Source organism: Hylobates moloch, unplaced genomic scaffold (assembly GCF_009828535.3).
Source record: "Hylobates moloch isolate HMO894 unplaced genomic scaffold, HMol_V3 SCAFFOLD_10, whole genome shotgun sequence".
NCBI lineage: Eukaryota > Metazoa > Chordata > Mammalia > Primates > Hylobatidae > Hylobates > Hylobates moloch.
The window spans coordinates 96558638-96578970 of record NW_026652285.1 but is presented as its reverse complement, the minus strand read 5'-3'; the positions used below and the strand labels follow the sequence as shown (position 1 = coordinate 96578970).

Genomic DNA, 20333 nt, shown 5'->3' with positions numbered 1-20333 from the left:
GTCAGTCTGAGGAGACTAGGTAGCCATCATAGTGTCCTCACTTATATTCACCTCTCTAAGTGCTGGTCACTGAATTGCACCTTGTTTTTCTGTTTTAAAGAGCTTTGTTCTGGAAGCAATACTGGGTACTCAGTAACCGTGGGTGTGCTGAACGGGCAGGCTTGGTGAAGGTTGCTAAGGAGCAGCTTCATGGAAACTACTGATGAGACCGAGAGCGTCAGTAGTATTAATATAATGCAGAAATCCAGGAAAAGCCGTTCACTCCTGTGATATCACAGTGGTTTGGACTGGACTAGGACATGTAATAGGACTTGGTTTTGTGGTTTTTAAGGCCCTTTTTCCTTTTTGAAAATTGAACTGGCTCTACACTTGAGTTTGTCTTATATTCAGCCTAGTATGGTAAACTAGGTGATAAATATTGCTTTACACCTTATCCAGGCATTTACTGCTATCCTCACGCCTTCAGGGGCAGCTCAGAGTTTTTTTTGGCTCCCTCATTTGGATAGTTGGCCTCACTTTTAGTGCAGCTTAATTCAATAAGCGTCTCTCCTAATGGTGCCATGTGTCAGAGACTGTTGGGGATGGAGGCTGCAGATATGAAAGGATGGACAAGTTGCAGAGATGAGAGTGATAAACCCTGTGGAGGGGGGTGACCAAGGAAGGGTTCTAGGAAGAAGTGATCTATCAGCTGGAGTTTGAAGGGTAACTGGGAGTTCTTGGACTGCCAGGTGCTCTGTGAGATAGGCTTGAACTGGCATGGGCATTTAGGAAATCATGGGCAGTGTGGTGTTGGTGGAGTATCAGGGGTGTGTATGGGGGATGGGAGGGAGCCGAAAGAGGTAGAAACCTGGTCATGGAAGGTCTTGCGTGTCCTCTCTCAACTGTATTGTAGCATATAGGACTTTCTGTATGAGAGCGCGACATAGGGTCACAGCTGAGACAGGAATCCTGCCCCTGTGCTTGTTTCGTGTGGTCCTAGGCAAGGAGCTTTCTCACATTAGTGGGTTGCTATGAGGATGATGAAATGACCTAAGATAGGCCACATGGCACCTGGCGGGTGCTCAGCAGAAGGCCCTTGTTCTTCTCTTTGGCTTCCTTCTCCTGACTGGAGTAAGTTCTCTGAGGCCTCACTCTTGCTCATGGAGCATAGCTTGCATTTGTGGAGGGCACGTCCTCTCTGACATGCCTTTCCTTCACTGGCACACTCGAGTGCACAGCAGAGGCCCAGTCCTGGCCACACTGTACCCTGGCTTTTCTGTGTATCTGTTCTTTAATGGGAAACCAGATAGTTCTGATGTCTAAGATATCTCTGCTTTTGGAATAAAAAATCAGAGCAAATGATCCTTCAAAAGATTTTCACCTTGGTTTTGTTTATGAAGAGAGTGCCAGCTTAGGTAGTTGATGCTGAAATAACAGAATGTCTCAGGGCATTATTAGAGGTTTATAGGGAAAAGAGGATAATACATTAACGTTTTACAGGTCACATGGTGGCTGTACTAGAATGGCATTTGACTGGTGATTTATTGTATATAGTTTTGGATGTTGGACCAGTATCTAGGAAACTTGAATGAAATTTTCTTTAAAGAATACTGGTCTGAGTTTACCATCTTTTTTTTTTTTTTTTTTTTTTATGGCCAACTTCTTGTTCCTTGTGTACTCCACTGCATTGCCCTGAAATTATGTTCTCTTGTCACTTCAGGCAATTGCAGTTGTATTTGAAATTCTCACCCCAGTTTTCTAAATGGCAGACACAGATTCAGAGATACCTACAAACCTGTTGACAGATTTTCTATCTCCAAACACTTCTGTGTATTTCTGAAAAGGGGGCGCCAAAGTCCTCCTTTCCTGAAAAGCTGGGAGCAGGAGCTAATTTGCAAGTGATTTGGAAATTATTTTTAATGTTGAATTTCCCTTTTCAAGTTTATTTTGGGGCCCACTTGTCTTTGATTTCATGGGAAGCAGAATCAGGTTGGGAGGCTCCTGCTTTTCAGAAAATTTCTCGAGAGAGAGAGAGAGAGTGTGTGTGTGTGTGTGTGTGTGTGTGTGTATGTATGTGTGTGTGTATATATGTTTTTTTTTTTGAGGTATAAAAAGGGGAAGCCAGAAATACACTGTAGTAAAAGCCCCAAGTCCTATGTTTACTTGTCTTACACCTTTCAGCTCTTCAAAACAAAAAACAAAATTGCCTGTCTGATAATGTAGAGAGCCTCCCCACATTGGAGAAACCCTTTTGTTCCAAGAGTCTGTGGGTTTAGTGTGTTATTTCCACTTATAGAAATTTTGTCTGTAATATTGTTTCTAGGCAGGAAAAAGGTTTTTTTGTTTGTTTGTTTGAGACGGAGTCTCACTCTGTCGCCCAGGCTGGAGTGCAGTGGCGCGATCTGGGCTCACTGCAAACTCTGTCTCCTGGGTTCATGCCATTCTCCTGCCTCAGCCTCCCGCGTAGCTGGGACTACAGGCGCCTGCCACCATGCCTGGCTAATTTTTTGTATTTTTAGTAGAGACAGGGTTTCACTGTGCTAGCCAGGATGGTCTCAATCTCCTGACCTCATGATCCGCCCACCTTGGCCTCCCAAAGTGCTGGGATTACAGGCGTGAGCCACTGCGCCCGGCCAGGAAAAAGATTTTAAAGAAATAATTATTTGGGGAGGGAAATATTTTTCATTTCTTAAATTATTGAGTGAAGCTAAGCAGAAGGAAATATATGCGCCTAGGAAAAAGAATAGAGCAAAAAAAAAAAAAAAAATTAATGTGAAACTGCCAAAGAAAGGAATGGCCCCGGAGAAAAACAGCTAGTGATTTTTAAGGACAAATGCCTTTAAGGTAAGCTTGTTTTTCTTTTTTAACAATTCATTACAGTTTTCCACAAGTTGTTAGCTCCTAGCTAAATACCTGCCTTCTCCCTGTCCTGTTTTAAATGTTTATTTCTGGCCTCTGGTTGATCACCCTTGTGCTCTTCGTGGAGATATTCTTGGACTTTGTTGGAAGAGGCCAGCCTGCTCACCAGTGCTCTGCAGGATTGGTCTATATCTAGAAGTATTTTTTCCTGAGATTTTTCGTTTGCAGTTGCCTTGTTCGTTCATGGCAGCTGTCTTTTGCTTTCCACACAAAACCAGCTTGCTTTTACTAGTAAGTCTGAGACTGGTTCTCACCTGGGCCTGAAAACAGCAACTTAGGTTACGTTCTCCCTTGACCCCTGAATCTCAGAGTAAACGTGTGACTCACAGAACGTTGGTGGAGTTTGACCCTGTTTCCATGTCTTCAAGGACATGTTTACTTTGAAATTCAGAGGTTTGTTTTGCTGAATTTGCTCTCGCATATGTGCTAGTTTTATCTGAGTGTACTAGTTTTATATCTGTTTAATTTCTATGTCCTTTTCAGAGGGCTTTTAATGTCCCTTTAGATCACCATTTTAGTTTTTTTTTTTTTTAAGGAGAAAAAAATTGTGAGGTGGGGGGGAAATGGGGTTGCCTTTTGCTCCCAAAGCCTAAATGGATAGTCATTGCTTATAATGCTGGTCTACACTTGACGCTTCCTACTGCTTTAGATGTGATGTATCCGGTACTGTGAAGGTAATGATCCTCAACCGCAGCAATATTCCCTAACAGGAGTATCTGTCATATTCATGGGGATTACCATGTTCATTGATTTGTGTCTGTAAATCTGCTGTTTCTACCCTTTAAATTTGATCTATAATTGGACCTCCTTAAATGGTTCAGATAAGGTAGTCTGTATTTTCTCAATGCGGCGTTGCTGTCAGCTTCTCCTTTTTCATTATACATTCAGCAGACTTGATAAAATCAGCAGGACACCTCATTTGAAACTGTTTAATCGCTGCCTTTTTCCTTTGCTAAACCATTGAGGTGGTCAAGCGATGTACACAAATCATTTTAAATAGAAAATATGGTTTTCTCTGTGACCCAGCTAAATAGATAGTGTTATGCAAAACAAGTTAAAAAGTAATAAATGCCAAAAAAATCTTCTAATTGGAGTAAAAAATTGTGGGCAACTCTATCCTCTCTCCAAAAGTGGAGTATCCTGAAATATTGCCAGGACCTGTAAAGACAAGATGATGATTTTCTAAAGATTCTCTGGTCTTTGAACAAAGCAAATTTAAATTTTCAAGGAGTGCTTAGCTGCCTTTTGCATCCATTCAAAGGGAGCCCACGCTTATTTGTAATGCCTTTACATCCTACTTTTGTAGGGATAAATTTGCTATCTGTTAATATCTATGCAGCATAACCTTTCAGCCATTTGCTATTGGGATAATAAATTTTTGTTTCTTTGTCATTTTGTCTATTCAGCTGTTACTCTTCAAAGTACAAACTAAAAATAATAGCTCCAAATAAATGCCACATAATAAAGTGTTTTACAGTTGTAGCTGGAATAACCTGGTGGCTGCTGCTCGCAGTCCTATTACCATTGCTGGTGCGATAGTTTCTTCCCTGCGTGTCAAGGTGACTACCAGGGCCAGCTCATTAAAACAATCTTTTCTTTGGAACTGGCTTGGTATTTAGTGCTATACCCAGCAGCCTGCCAAGGCACAATATGGAGCACTAGACTCACAGCATAGAACACGGGAAATTATGTGGCAGTCACTGTTTGAAAAAAATCCAAATTCTCCATAACCTCATTTTCATGCTTCAGCATTTTATTGTGAATAATTTACAGTTATACCTGTCAGTGGTGGAAGTAGGACCAGTTGCAGATTTACCTTAGATAGTGGTAAGTGTGACTCCAGGCTTTTGAAGAGCACTGTTTTTACCTGGTTTATGTGGCCCTGTAGAATTAATATTTACACTGTACTTGAATGAGACACTGGGCATGTTTTGCTGTTTTTCTTGCCCCTAGGTAAACTTGAGATGGACAAGCTGGGATATCATAAAATACACTAAAAGTGTACCTTTTTCTTACAGGTTCTGGCTCCTTGGCAGCAATGGCTGTATTTGAAGATAAGTTTAGGCCAGACATGGAGGTATGTAAGTCCCTGCGGTTTTATTCTCTTTCAAAGATTTTTCTGGTTTTATCTTGAACATTTACAAATTGATTGCTGATTCCTTCCGAGCTTGTACAGCACTGTTGTTAGTTGGAATGTTCTTTGGCACAGATGGTCTGTTTGCCGAAGAGACCAGCTTCCTTTTGTAGTGGCCCAGCTGTGCCCTTCCTTGGGCTTGAGGCGCCAGCGCTCTCCAGCTTTTTGCTCTGGGCTTTGGGCTGTCTAGGAATCTTCTTGACTATAAATGCGGTGGTAACGTGGAATGTTTTCTTGTGCACCAAGCTTTCTGTGTCACAATATCTCAGATGTGTATGTCTTTGCATGTTACAGAGATGTGACCTGAAAATGGAGGCAGTTTTAAAAATCCCTATAGGTGATTCTGCATCTGGCAGAAGATGGGGACAAGACCATGCATGTGGTGGAATCATCTCAGAGTGTAATGATCTAGTGTGTCAGATACATGTATGAGAGATTCTTTTATTGTATTTTCTTTGGTGGTGGGGGAAGGTGGTATCTTCTGAATGAGACTTCACTTAAGTCTACTTTAATGATAGATTGTCTCCACCCCCCACCCCCTCCATCTTCAGGACAAATGCATAGCTCTTCCATGGTCACTGTCGCAGGAATGTTGAATATGCCTGGATCCATCATGGTACCACGTTACTCCTCCGTGGCACTACATCTTGCTGCTAAACCAGCATTTGGCACATCAGCTTTTTTGATGGTTGTTAATTTTTTGATGGGGAGTATCAACTTCTTTTCAACAATTAATAGGTAGTTTATGAGTGGTTTACCCTATTTCTTAGTATGTAGGTTTCTGCCATTTCTGACTTTGCAGAATTGTTTAGGGACCAGAGAGTGTCTCTGGAATTGCTTTTTGACAGTGCCTTATGTCCAGCCATCTTTGGAAAAGATTGCTTATTAAAAATACTTAGTTCCTCCATCATCTCATTGTCATTGGAGCACCAAGTGTCATTGGAACTCTGAAGCTCTCTCTGCCCTTTAGGTTTGGACCAAGTGCTGTCAAAGCCAGAGAAAGTAGGATTAAAGATACTGATCAGCCAGGACAGACAGGGGTTTTCTGCTGGAAACGGCGATACCTACCCTCGGTACATGGGGATAGCTCTTATAAGTGACTTGGTCACTCGGCTAGATTTCTTTGCTTCTCGGATAGCTGCAGGAATTAAAACATAGTATATAGAATTTAGGTGTTTTACACTAAAAATGATAGTGTCTTGTTCCAATTAAGAATAGTAAACAGGTCCAAGTATAGACAATAAATGAGATTGGGATTCTGTTCTCATTTCTCAATGTGAACAGTTACTCCCATATCAGCATTATTTTCTATTTGGGCTTCTTAAATATAGAGAAAAAATAGGATATATTAATACTAGGTCACTTAGAAAAAGAAAAGGTAAAAAGTTCCCCAGTTTTCTAACTATAGGAGAGGAGTTCCTAAGGTTCTACGCATCCATTAGAACTCACAGAGGTACAGGGAGGCGTACTCTTCAGTTTTGTTTAGAAAATCACCTCAGTAATACCAAACCCTTCTTTAAAACACATTATTCTTTTCAAATCTTCCTGAAAGGTTTGTCTATTTCCAGTTGATTAGGACTTCCGTATGTTAAAGAAAAATGAGAATTGTAGGAAAAGTTGAGAGTATGAGGTACATTAGAAGTGACTTTAACACTCCACTAAAGTAATTTTACCTTAGAGTTTGGATTTGAAATGGTTCAAAGGCTGTGAATTGAATATTTGATGTGATTTTGGGAAGTAAAGGGGAATGTCAGCATCCCTTCAATAAAATTGATATTATCAATCTGAAGAATGTTTTTTAGATCAGTTGTGTCCATAACTGGGAGCATTAGCTGTGAGACCTTGAAACAGGTTGGCCATATTCTTATTTCACATTGATTATTAAATGGACAATTTTAGGTAACTGGTTTTTATTCACTTGTTATTGAAACCATATGCACACCGACAATCAGTGAAAATCACTTTATTTTAGAGACAGAGTCTCGGCTGGGCGCAATGGCTCATGCCTATAATCCCAACACTTTGGGAGGCCGAGGCGGATGGATCACTTGAGGTCAGGAGTTTGAGACCAGCCTGACCAACATGGTGAAACCTGTCTCTACTAAAAATACAAAAAATTAGCCAGGCGTGGTAGCAGGTGCCTGTAATCCCAGCTACTCCGGAGGCTGAGGAAAGAGAATCACTTGAACCTGGGAGGCGGAGGTTGCAGCAAGCCGAATCATACTACTGCATTCCAGCCTGGGTGACAGAGCCAGACTCTGTCTCAAAAAAAAAAAAAAAAAAGAGGGAGAGACAGAGTCTCACTCTGTCATCCAGGCTGGAGTGCAGTGGCATGATCTCGGCTCACTGCAACCTCTGCCTCCTGGGTTCAAGCAATTCTTGTAGAGACTGGGTTTCACTATGCTGCCCAGGTGGGTCTGGAACTCCTGAGCTCAAGCAGTCTGCCTACCTTGGCCTCCCAAAGTGCAGGTATTACAGGTGTGAGCCACCATGTCTGGCTGAAAATCACTTTATTAAGGTGAAGGTGGTACCTTCTTCTTTAGTGGTTGAGTTTAAAAGTAAACAGAAGGCACATAATAGAGTAACAGCTGTCAGCAGATTAATTGTTTAAAAATCTAAAGAGATGTTAATAGTAGGAAACATTTATTGTGAAGACCAAGCCACTAACTGTGCTAACCACACTGTTTGCTTTTGGTGAATATTAAATAAAGGCCAAGACTGCCTAGCAGAGTTGAGAGGACACCATTTTAGATTCAGCCAAAGTGTCTGTCATTGGTGGTTCTGTGTCTATATAGAACTCATAACAACAAAGACATTTTGGTTTAAAATTTCCAAACTTTTTGTTTTCCTTCTTTCCAGGGAGACTTTCTTTCTGTGTCAAAAAGCCCTGGATAACTTTTCTTGCCTAATTAGAGACCACAGAATTGGGTGACTAAGCCTGCTGTTTCCTTTCAGTGTGGAAAGGCTTCTGGATGTGTCTCAGACAGAAAGCCAGGAGAACAGCACTGCTGCCTTTCACACCTCGAATGGGTTGCCAGGACAGTAACTGCCACTCACTTACAGAGAATTGCTTTGCAAAGGGGCAGTTTTAGGCTGTTGTAATAACAAATTGTGTAACCAACAGTAATTTTTAGGCTAGACTTACGAAACAAACTCTTGGCTTTATTGTTAAAACAAATAACAAATTAGAGGAAGCCCAAAGTCTTTCTGTTTCCTGATCTACAAACCTGTACTTTAGATAGTGCTGGGCCTTTGGACTATAGTATTTATGGAATACAAGTTCCTCCCTCCTTAAAAACCTGTCTTGTGTTCTCGTCATCTCTAGCTGCACTGTCCAGCGCTAACCTTACGTGGTTATCGAGCGTTTGAAATGTCAGTTGAGAGGGTCTGTAAGTGGAAAACACACCAGGTTTCAGAAACTTAATACAGGAAGCTTTAAAAACACCTCAATAACTTTTATACTGATTATATGTTAAATGGTACTGTTTTAAGTATATTGGCTACATAAAAATATTAATAAAATATCATCTAATTCTATTTTTTAAACTAGCTACTACAACATTTATTGGGCAGGGCCAACCTATCACTGCATTTTGAACTTGTCATTTACACACTACATTTAAGGTTTCTGCCATATCCAGGTGCCAACTGCTCTGTTAATTTTTTTGAAAATTTAAATTAAATTAAGGTATAATTTACATATAATAAAGTGCACAGATCTTGAGTGTAGAGTTCAATGGGTTTTGGCACTCAAATGAAGATAGAGAACATCTCCTTTACCCCCGAGGGCCCCTTTCCAGTCAGTTCCATTCTCCATCTTTCCCACAACCACTTTGATTCACCTTTTAAACTTAAATTTATTTTTAAAATACAGTTTATATCTGAAGTCCTGGGTTTGATGTACTGGTTCTATTTTTCTTTTCTTTTTCTTTTTTAAGACAGGATCTTGCTCTGTTGCCCAGGCTGGAGTGCAGTGGCATGACCAGGGCTCACTGCAGCCTCGACTTCCCAGGCTCAAGTGATCTTCTCGCCTCTGCCTCCCAAGTAGCTGGGACTATAGTTGTGTACCACCACGCTTGGCAGATTTTTTTGAATTTTAGTAGAGATGAGGTCTCACTATGTTGCCCAGGATGGTCTCAAACTCCTGGGCTCAGATGAGCCACCATGGCCAACCTGTATTTTTCTTCAAGACACATGAAAGTGGGTACATACTATCAATAGAAATAAAAATGGTTCATATATCACCATCACATGTAAGCCCAGGGATTAAACTTTGGGGGAACATAGGTTCCCTTTGGCCATTCTTGTCTGCTCACTGTTCTTTGAATATAGCGTGCACTGGCTGGCCGTGGATCCTTACCGCTGGTGCCCGCCAGCAGTACCCTCAGTTGCTGCTTCATTTATGTGTGTCCCTGTGCTGCACTGTACACACCTGTCCTGTTGTTTTCTGGTTGTTTTCAGAGGCATCTCCTCCATGCCAGTGAGAGAGGGAGCTCCTTGAGGGCAGGGGCCATGAAGTCATCTCTGTTCTTAGCTCCTGAGGTTAAGTATGTGTGTGTTGCCTTGAGACAGTAGGATAACCCTGAGCTTAGTCTGAGTTATCAAAACCACCTGGGAAATGGAAGGGACCTTCTCTTCTTCTTGTCTAGAAAGTGCTGAACATCTTTTCAAGGTAACAGGACGATAACCAGTACACTTCTCAAATAGCGTGCAGTATTGGGGCACAGAGTCAGCAAAGCAAACACCCCATTAAGGACACAGGAAAAATGAAGATGGGGCAAAGGGCAAATGCTCATTGGGAAATTACAGGCCAAAAAAGCAGAAGAGTGAAACCCAGCTGGGATTCGTAAATGCCCAAGATGGGCTTCTGCTGTTTTAAGTTATCTGAGCCATGACTTGCCTCAAGTAAAAGTCCTCAGTTCCTGAGTTTCAACTAACCATGTGAGTTTAGGGCACGTTAAAAATCTTCAAAAAGTCTCACCCAGTTTTGGCCTAAACGCTACCTCGAGTGGTCTTCTAATTTTCATTTTTTTGTTTGTTCCCTTGCTGTGAGCCTGAATTCTTCTCTGGCAGGGACTGTGCGTACACCTGGTCGTTTCTGTTCCCTTGCCCTAGCATGGTGACTGGTGCATAGTAGGTATTCAGCCAGTGTGTGTTGAATGGGTGGATAAAAAGGTGTTAAACACAACTTTACTTAGTGGTTCTGAGAGTAATCTTCCTTTGAAACAGTTTGATAATTTCACCTTTAGTGTTCACAGTACTTAGCTGTGATGGAAATGAAGGCATAAAAAATTGTATTACTTACTGGTGATAAGTCTCATGCTTTATTTTTATCAGTGAAGGTGCTTATTCAGACACTGTACCAATGTATTGCCAGAATAGGGGATTTTGAAATGTGTAAGTTGACCTGATGACAAGGGGTCAGTTATATGAGAGGTTTTTTTGGTGATGATGAATTGCTCAGAGCATTCCCCCAGATTTTTTCTTCTCTATTGTTAAGGCTGGTATAAGAATTCAGCTCCCGGTCCTGGTTGTTACCCACAGGCTAGCTTACCTGGACAGGAACACTAGTGATGACCATGCTGGGGCATTTTCAGTCCATTTTCCAGTTAAAAATAAGGAGTTTGATCATGATACCTGGAAATACAGCGTTAGCTTGGCAGATATGTATCTTGAAAATTGCTAAAATGAAACATGGATTTTATTTAAGGGGGAGAGAGAATTAAATGAATCCGATAATGTAGGTTAGTTTTCCTTCTATTCCATTTCTTTGTAAGAAGGGATGTTTTCATTTGGCCTAGTGAGAAATTTAAACTCTTGGAGATTACAATTCATTAAAATGGGTAGAAGATTAATATTTAGTCTGTCAAGATCAATACTGCCCCCTCTTTGCACTAATTGTCAGAATATCTTGCGAGGGCTGCTGAAGGGTAGTGGTGTGCGCAGGACCCTCACATCACAGGGAGATGATTCAAAGGCAAACTGTCCTGCACCCTCTGGTATCGACTTGCAAATTAGCATCTGGAATCTAATTAAACAAGCTTAATGAAAGTAGCAGCTGAATGCTGCTGGAAAAGACAATCAGCTTTTTTCCCCCCTCTCTGATACATATTCTGTACTATTGAAGTTGGTCACCAAACACATCGTGTGAGCACAGTTAAAAAAAAATTAGCATTTATTTGAAGAATAGAAACTGTTTTTCATTCTGTTATGCATTTGGCATGCTCTGGCGTCCCATGAGAGCCATGCCACAGCAGATAGTGCACAATATTTATAAATCCATGACAGGCAATAATAGCAACTTGAAAAATTCTTTTGCTAGAATCTCAAGTTGAGAGCTGCCAAAAGCTGAGAGGATCAGATCTGCAGTGGCAGCTGCTGTGCCCTACAGTTAGAATTCTAGACTTTGAAGATGCTCAACTTAAAGAAATGAAGACTGCAGGCTTAGCCAATTTTTGCAGGTTTCTAGAGCTCTGGCTCTCTGCCTTTTGAAGATGAGTTGCTGAAGCTTCTACCACTGCCTGAGGCGTGCTAACACCAGCAGGATCTTTTTTTTTCCTAGTCTTAGTGTGTCTTCAGTTTTAAGTAGCACGTGCTTAGTCAATGCCAACTGTGATGGTCCTTTCTCTGGTTGCAATACCGAGGGATGAGCTCCTACCCTATACCCTTCAGAGAGAAGCTATGAAGATAGATGGTGACGTATACAAGCGCCACTTCAGCCGTCTGATTTATGGAGTCATATTTCATCACTCAGCAAGTGTTGGCCTCTAGAGAAACCCTTATAGATTGCTAAAGATGTGAGCAGCTATCGCCCTAAAGGCTTGTGGTTACCTCACAAACGTGATGCCAAACACCTAGCTACTGAGGAAACAGAATTAATCTGTCATTGCAGGCAGCTATAGATCCACTTTAAATAATGAGAGTTGATACCAATATGGTTTTCTGACAGCAAATCTTAGAAGTAACTGTGTGTGTGTTTTTTTTTTTTATAAGTCCAGTATTAGGAAGACACTGACTTGCAGTTTCATTTGTGCTTTGCAGATGGACAACAGTGTGAGAGATCTGCATTATTTTGATTTAAAAATCTGTGCAATTTGGCATATAGAATGGTCCCAAAAGAGAACATAGTATGAGTTCAGTATGGTTGCCTGGAAAGGGGCATGGGGCTTGGGAGCTAGAGGATTGGGCTGCAGGTCTGTTTCCTCTGTGCTTAGAGCAGGACTCTGGGAAGAGGGGCATCTTCATCTGTACTATCTCAACAGAGACCTGCCTGCACGTTGCTGTGAGCGTTAGATGTGGCCTGTAAAAACACCTTAGATGGTGGCTCACACAAAATTGGCTCTAAAATATGGCAGCTGGTTTTATTTTTTTAGTTATTCAATAGTAGGATACAAACATCGCATAGCAACGACTAATGTGATTATTTGTGCTGGCATCAGGCTTGGTGAATTTATAGCATGATATAGATAGATACAGTCCTTCTTATCTGAAAGCGTAATATTGGAGACAGGCATATGTGGTGGTCATAGACAATGGTGTATTATTTCATTTACTTTTCAGCAATTCCTTGAGGTCAGTACTTTGTTGTCTTCATTTTGTAGAGAAGAAAATTGGGCTGTAGGGAGGCCAAATAACTGGCCAGAGGTCACATACTCAGTGGAAAATTCAGAGTCTGAACCCTGGTCAGCCTGACGTTAGAGCCCTCCGACGGGTTCAGCCACTGTGCTATATCTGCCTCTTTGTCATTCTTTCACAACAGGGTGGGAAAGACATCTTATTCCTTTAATTCTTTAACACTTTCTTATTCCTGTAATTCTTTAACAAGACTGGGAAAGACATCTTATTCCAGGTGAGCAGAGGTGTGGGTTGCTTGGGCTGTTCCTTTTCTCTGATGAGGTCTTGTGAAGACGGCAGAAAACCAAACAAGTGTCAAGACAAGGTGTGTAAAGCTCTTTGGCAGCTCTGTGATTGGAGGAGGGAACCCAGGAACAGAAAGGTTTAAGGAAGTCAGAGATACAGAGATGTTAGTAAATGTAATAAAATCACTTGGCTGTGGAAGATCATTTTTTTCTTTTAATTCTAGATTTTTTTTTTTTTCATTTTTAAACTGCCCTCCACCCTAAATAGCTTGTGATTGTTTTATTCCCCTAAAATTTTCAAATATTATTTACAGGAGAGCTGTTTTTTCCATATAGCTGATGTACAGACAGCACAGCCCTCTTCAAATTTAGTAATGAGACCAAGAAGTCTTTAAATATTGGTGAATGGCATTTATCCATTTGAGGTGAATCATGAATAACTTGAACAAAAATAAAAAATAAGCAAGACTATCATATTTGAATAATGAGGTGCTCTTTTTTTCCCAACTGCCAAAACTTTTTAATCTTCGTCAACGATTGTTCTGTCCTCCGTCTTATTTAGGTTGCATCTGTGCGACTCTGAGCTCAGGAGCCCTGACAAGCGGCATATGAATTCTGTATTCATTAGTGATCTTGATCCAAATGCCTCTGTCCCTGCCACCGGGGCTCAGGTGTGGAAGCTGCTGGCTAATCCCACCAGCTGACATTCAGAGGTTTAATGACTCCATAGGAAGGTGACCACTCGCTGAGAGGTTTGCTGGCGGAACCCACACAGCAGACAATGGAGATCAAGGAAGACTATCCGTGTTTAGCCGAAGCACCTTCCTGTGCAACTTGAACCCTGTTGGCATCAAACACAGAGTTTTAAGTAAATGCAAAATTAAACCAAAAAAACCTTGACCTTCGATAACTATTATAAACAATGATTTTCTTATCTGTTTTGATGGTGTTTCAGGCTGTTTTTCTTATGGCGCTTTAATAGGTGTCAGCTTAATGAGCTGAACTTGACTCACTTCTCCAGATTTTTAGGTTTTAAGGTTATATTTGGTTGTTACATCTGTTTTGGCATCTCGTTTGTCTGGGGGGAAAAATGTGTATTTAGACCCAAAATTATTTTCTTATTAAATGTTTTTAAGGATTTATGCTAGGCCAGGCGCCGTGGCTCATGCCTGTAATCCCAGCATTCTGGGAGGCCAAGATGGGCGGATCAGTTGAGTTCAGGAGTTTGAGACCAGCCTGGGCAACATGATGAAACCCTGTCTCTACAAAAAAACAGAAAAAATTAGCCAGGTATGGTGGTACATCCCTATAGTCTCAGCTACTCAGGAGGCTGAGGCGAGAGAGGATCGCTTGAGCCAGGGCAGTCAAGGCTGCAGTGAGTTGTGCCATTGCACTTCAGCCTGGGGTGACAGAGCGAGACCCTGTCTCAGAAAGAAAAAAAGGATAAGGATTTATGCTGGTATTTTTGTTTATTGTGACCACTAGCCTTTATTTTTTTATTTTTATTTTTTTTTTCATTTCTTTTGAGATGGAGTCTCACTCTGTTGCCTGCCACCTCCACCTCCTGGGTTCAAGTGATTCCCTGGCTCAGCCTCCTAAGTAGCTGGGATTACAGGTGTGCGCCACCATGCCCGGCTGATTTTTGTATTTTTAGTAGAGGTGGTGTTTCGCCATATTGGCCAGGCTGGTCTTGAACTCCTGACTTCAGGTGATCTGCTGCCTCAGCCTCCTAAAGTGCTGGGATTACAGGCATGAGCCACCGTGCCTGGCCAATCCCTAGCTTTTATTTTTATTTTTTAGAGATGGGATCTTGCTCTGTTGCTAAGGCTGGAGTGCAATGGGACACTTAAAACTCACTGCAGCCTTGAATGCCTGGGTTCAAGGCATCCTTCTGCTGAACCTCCCAAGTAGCTGGAATACAGGAGGGTGCTACCATGCTCAGCTAATTAAAAAAAAATTTTTGGGTAAGTCGTCTCACTATGCTGTCCAGGCTAGTCTTGAACTCCTGGCCTCCAGTGATCTGCCTGTCTCAGCCTCCTGAGTAGCTGGAATTAAAGGCACAAGCCACTGTGCTGGTGTCTTACTTTAAAAAAAAAATATTAAAGTATGAGTTTATTGATTGACCTGTAACTAATCAGATGTTTTGACTACTTTTTTAGGTCTACTATTCTAAAAGTGTGGGATACCTAGTTCTATTACTATGTAATAACAGCTTCATTGATAATTCACACCTATGCAGTTCACCTGTTCTGGGTGTATAGTTCAGTGGTTTTTAGTGTATTCACAGAGATGTACAGCTATGACCACAGTCAATCTTAGGACATTTCCATCACCTTAAAAAAATAATAACTCCATTCTTATTAGCTATCACTCCCCATTTTCCCCCAACCTTCCCAGGCCTAGGCAATAACCAATCCACTATCTCCGTACACTTGCCTATTCTGGACATTTCATGTAAATGTAATTATATAATATGTGGTCTTTTGTGCCTAGCTTCTTTCACTTCATGTAATGTTTCACCCGTGTTGTAGCATATATCAGTATTTTACTTCTTTTTGATGGTCAAATAGTATTCTGTTGTATGGACATACCACATTTTACTTATTCATTAGTTGGACATTTGGATTGTTTTCACTATTTGACTATATTTATAATGCTGCTATGAACATTGGTGTACAAGTTTTTGTATGGACATATGTTTTGATTTCTCTTGGGAAGAGAAATTCTAGGAGCAAGATTGCCAGGTCATATAGTTACTCTATGTTTAACCTTTTGTGGAACTGCCACAGTTTTCCAGAGCGTCTGTGCCACTAGCAGTGTGTGAAGGTTTCGATTTCCATATGTTCTCCTTTCCATATATCCTTCCATATATCCTCTATCCTTGATAGTCACCAAGACTTACCATCCTTTGGATTGTAGTCATCCTGGTGTGTGTGTGTGAATTGGTATCTTATTGTGGTTTTGATGGATTTTTTGTTAAGAACTAGTGCAACTATGGAAATGTTTAGATGGGACAATTGAAACATTTGATGTGCTTCCTTTGTACACTGGATTTGTGCCGTAATTGGGTTGATGATTGTACATTTGTTTAAATATTGAAAGGGCCTTTTCAGAGGCTCTCCCTGAGGCTACATTTGCTTTTGGTCATAATTCCTGCTTATTGGCTTTCCTAAAGACCTGAAGCATTAGACATAGTAAATTGTCTCTATTATTGGATCAAAAGATGTATCAGTTTTCCCCAATAATTTTCTCTCTGGCTTTATTTAACATAAAACGTTAGGTTTTAGAGATGTCTGAACCCTAACATACAATGCCTGAGGTCCTGTATGGAATTATTCTAAGTAGTGATTTCTAATAGTGCTATTAACCAGTTAATTTTAGAAATGAACAGTTATTGAAGGTGGCATTTATGGTTCAGTGGGTGATTTGGAAAATTACCCATTATGTCTTTAGAATAGATGATGATGAGAAACACTGTTAAAGGTGAAAGGTTCCCACTAGCACCAGATATTTTGAGTTGTCCCCCTTTTAAGAAGTGAGCTTGTTCTGTGCATTGGAGCCCACTGGTGGCCAGCTTTGGAGAGGTAGGAAGGGACTTCTTGAGTTAAGGCTGCTCTCTTCAGTCTTCTTGCTTTTTGAATTTTGTGGCATCTTACAGAGCAGATAGAAATTTTATGCGGTCTTTCACCTGATTCAAGAGCAGGACTTTGCTTCCTACCATACAGAGTTTGGAATTTTAGAAGTAATTGCTTCTTTCTTTCTTGATTCCCTAGGATTCGTTAGTCTTCCTGGACTTAGAAGTGGCCACTGAATGTGTATTCTTCCGTCCAAGTCTGTGTCTTCCTCATCTCTCTATCTTCAGAACCCCAGTTAATGGTGGTGGCTGGTCCTCACTTCTACCCTTGCCATCACATTCTGCCTTTATTAAAAATTGAAGTTGAAAGTGGGATATTTTGGGGAAGGGTTGAAGGAAATTTTAGAAAGTGGGACTTATTCCCATTTAATTTCAGGAAATAAAAGGGGGTTAGATGGAAGGAAACAGAAAAGGAAAGGCATAGTTTACCAAAAATCTCCAGAAGCTGGGAATGGATTCTTCTTGGGGCCAGGTCTCTGGAATTCAAGAATCTACAAATCTTAGGAAAGTGACTATATACACTTTGAAGGTCTCTATTTCCAGTTCTTAGAGGAGTAATGAAAGGATATCAACAAATGGTATATTGGCTTTGTTATTGACTTTGTTGATTTTTCTCCCAAAAATATTTCTGAAAATTCTGTCATGTCTTCTGCCCTGCTGTGTAAACACTGAATTTCATATTCCCACGTAACCAATATGTCATCAGCAGATAGTTATGGGTTCCAAGTGATTGCAAGCTGTTTGGCTTGGTGCTGTAATGCAGAGGCAGTACTGAGAGAGGCTGTTGTGTATGGTGGTGGGAATTCGTTGTGCAGCTGTTGGCAAAGTAGATAGAAAAAGGATAGGTATTCTATTCTGTAGTTGATAGGTAATTATTTATGATGCATTTCTTTGGAGCAGGTGTTCCATTTGAAATGTTTTTGCTTTACATATTTCCTAGAACTGAAATGTAGGGGGACATACACCATATAGGAGAAATATTTCATGAAGTATATTGTCTGCTGGCACCTGTGGCAAAAGTCCAGCAAGCAAAAAACTTCCGGTCTTGTGACCAGAGATGAATCAGAGAGAGAGGTGAGAGCTAGATTCAGAGATAGTGTTGAATTCATAAGTGTTTGGAGACTCTTAACTGTACAGGTGGAATTGAAAGGAAGATATTGCTAATGAAATGTTCTGTGTCATGATATCAAAGAGAAAATGGGACTTCACCGCTCTCTTCAAATTGAATTGCCTTTGCTAACTTGGGTCTCAGGTACATAATAAGCACTAAAAATCCTTCCTTTATCTAGGTTGTCTTTTTTCTGTTACTTGAGCCAAGCCAAGGTTTAGAATGGGAAGATTTTCCTTGGGAAAAGAAATAAAAGATACTCTTTTGTTATTCACTGACTTTATTTCGTTTTAGAATTCTATTTGGTAAAAATTTGGAATCATAACCACTTATTGAACAGTGGCTTTCAGGGGGAGAGGAGGAAACCAGCACGAATTTCACCATCAAAAGTGAGGCTCTGTTACAAATCCAAGAAGTCATCTGTGGTTAGAGTTTCGCAAGCTCTTGGAACAATGGATTTCCACTTTCTTGTATATGGGTTAAAGAAATACAAGAAATGAAATACAGGACTGAGTGTTACTGGTTTGTAGCTTAGAATCTTCTAAGTTTTGCCTTGGCAGGTAATTTGGCATAAATTGTTAATGTAAATCTGGGTTAGTGGTGAAGACATTATTTTAGTAAAAAAGATAAACTGCTGATTAATTCAGCATAGAACTCAATTACAAATTGAAAGTGTCTCTGCGGGACTCCTGGACCCTAAAGACAGCAGATGTTGAATTGATTCTCCAGCATATTCACAGCGGTATGAAATATTCACATGGTTTATTGTACTTGTGTGGTGTGCGATATCAGAAAGGGGGGGTGGTGGGCTTGTGGGTGTGCAAGACAGGCACACACTGCACATTTGCTAATATACACTGAAGTGTGATGAAGAATTTTAGCAAAGATTTTTCTTCTTTTTATTAGCTCTGTGGAAAATTAAGTTTAAAATAATATTTGGGGCCAAATATTTAAATGTAGTACCTGTGTAGGTTTACATGATATATGTAAATTAACCTTAAATATAAAATGGTAAACCTTCTAATGCAGGGCATTTAGGTGTTAATTGAGACCACTGCCTACAAGAATTGGGGGGCATGAGGGCTTGGACCATATTTCACTGAGTTAATTGTCAGCTTTCACAGGCTGGAAGGTTCTAAATTGCTACTATACTGTTATTACCTTCTGATCTAAAGCGTATGGTAATTTAAAAATGCCCCTGTATTTTACACAGGCAGGCAGAGAAGTTTTGTTTCTAGCCAAGAAAAAAAAAGCTTTGCAGTTTTTATGTATCTATATCAACTCAAAGGGGGAAAAGTCAGCAAATTTTATATATTGGAAGATCTGAATAAACGGAACTGCCAATATTTGAAGAGATTGGCGATTCTTAAGAGGGATGAGAATAAAGTTGGCTTGGATGAGATATTTCAAAGCTATTACTACTTTTATGACAGGTTTTTTTTTTTTTTCCATGACAGCCTATATCAAGTGTAGGTTTTGCTAGCTGAAGTAAAAACAGTTCTAAAAATAGCCAAATGATTATGGTAGGAACAAATATACCCTGGATACCTTCTGCTATTGTGAAAGCTTTAAAAAAAAGAAAAAAAGGTGCTCTTTCTCAAAAACTCCTAAGGCACATCAAAACTGGCAAAGGCAGAGTGTAGTAGGGGAAGTTTCTTGGCATCTGCGCCACCAGAAGAGATCTGTGTTGCCACTGGAGTTGCCATTAAGCCCTCTGTAAGCTGTTGATAGACGGTGGTCCTTCAGAGATGTGAAGGGTGGGCTTGCATGCCATTCACCTTGAGTTTTGTTGATCAGGCCTGTGCTGCCTGGTTTTAAGACATGGTCCCTTTCTTAGTGACTTTACAACCTAGAGGGGTGCACAGGCCCACAAGCAGGGACTATGGCATGAAAAGTCGAGAACGGTACCCATACAATGGGCAGTAGAGGTACAGCGGAAGAGGAGCCGATGGACTCTATCTGGGGGACTATAAGGCCGCCTCAAATTGCATGTGACTCCTCACATGAATTTTTTTTGGTCTTGGGGTGTGAGGAAAGATGGGACAGGGAGGCAGAAGAGAAGGAGACCATTCTGGACAGGAATGTTATGTCCAGAGGCACAGGGGCCCCTGCTCTGCCTCTCAGTTGTGCAGTCCTGGAAGTTGGGACAGCTGGGAAGGGAAATGGCAGACAGTGTCTAAAGTTGTCTGGGCAGTCATTTCCCGAGTCAGTGTGGCCTTTTAATTAGCATCCGCTCTTCAGTGTGAGATAAGGCCGGAGCTTAGCATCCCTGTCCCTGCGTGTGAATATTTAGTTTAGAAAGCTGCCACGTTCCATTAGAGGTGCTTGTGTTTCGGCAATGGGTGCAGGAGCTGTGTAGACTTTTCAAATGTCCTTTGAGATTTACGTTGCAGTGTAATTGGGAGATGCTGGTACTTAGTGTGTTGTGCATGGCGGAATGTGAGATTACCTGCTGTAATGAGACCCCAGCAGCATACCTCAGGAAGGTAGTTAAAGTTTTAACCTTAACAGATAATGTTACTTGTGGGTGTCTGTTAGGTAATTTATACTACCCTCCCCTAACCCTGAAATTGTGCAGAAACCAAGAAATGATAGGAAGTTATACTAAATAGATATTTTAAAATTCCACCTAATGGTACAGATTTTTAAGAATATTTGCAGTGAATATTTTATCTGTACCATGTGGTCATTCTCGCCGTC

The 20333-nt window shown here is 40.8% G+C and overlaps 1 protein-coding gene across 4 annotated transcripts in view; it reads left to right on the top strand.

The window, feature by feature from the left end:
* The window catches only part of PSMB7 (proteasome 20S subunit beta 7), a 62924-nt gene that overhangs the window by 26935 nt on the left and 15656 nt on the right, over nt 1-20333 (top strand). For all 4 annotated transcript variants that reach the window (XM_058445829.1, XM_058445827.1, XM_032165099.2 and 1 more), the window contains one exon: nt 4917-4975. In XM_058445829.1, coding sequence (XP_058301812.1) covers nt 4917-4975 — 59 coding nt within the window. The remainder of the gene's footprint in view (nt 1-4916; nt 4976-20333) is intronic.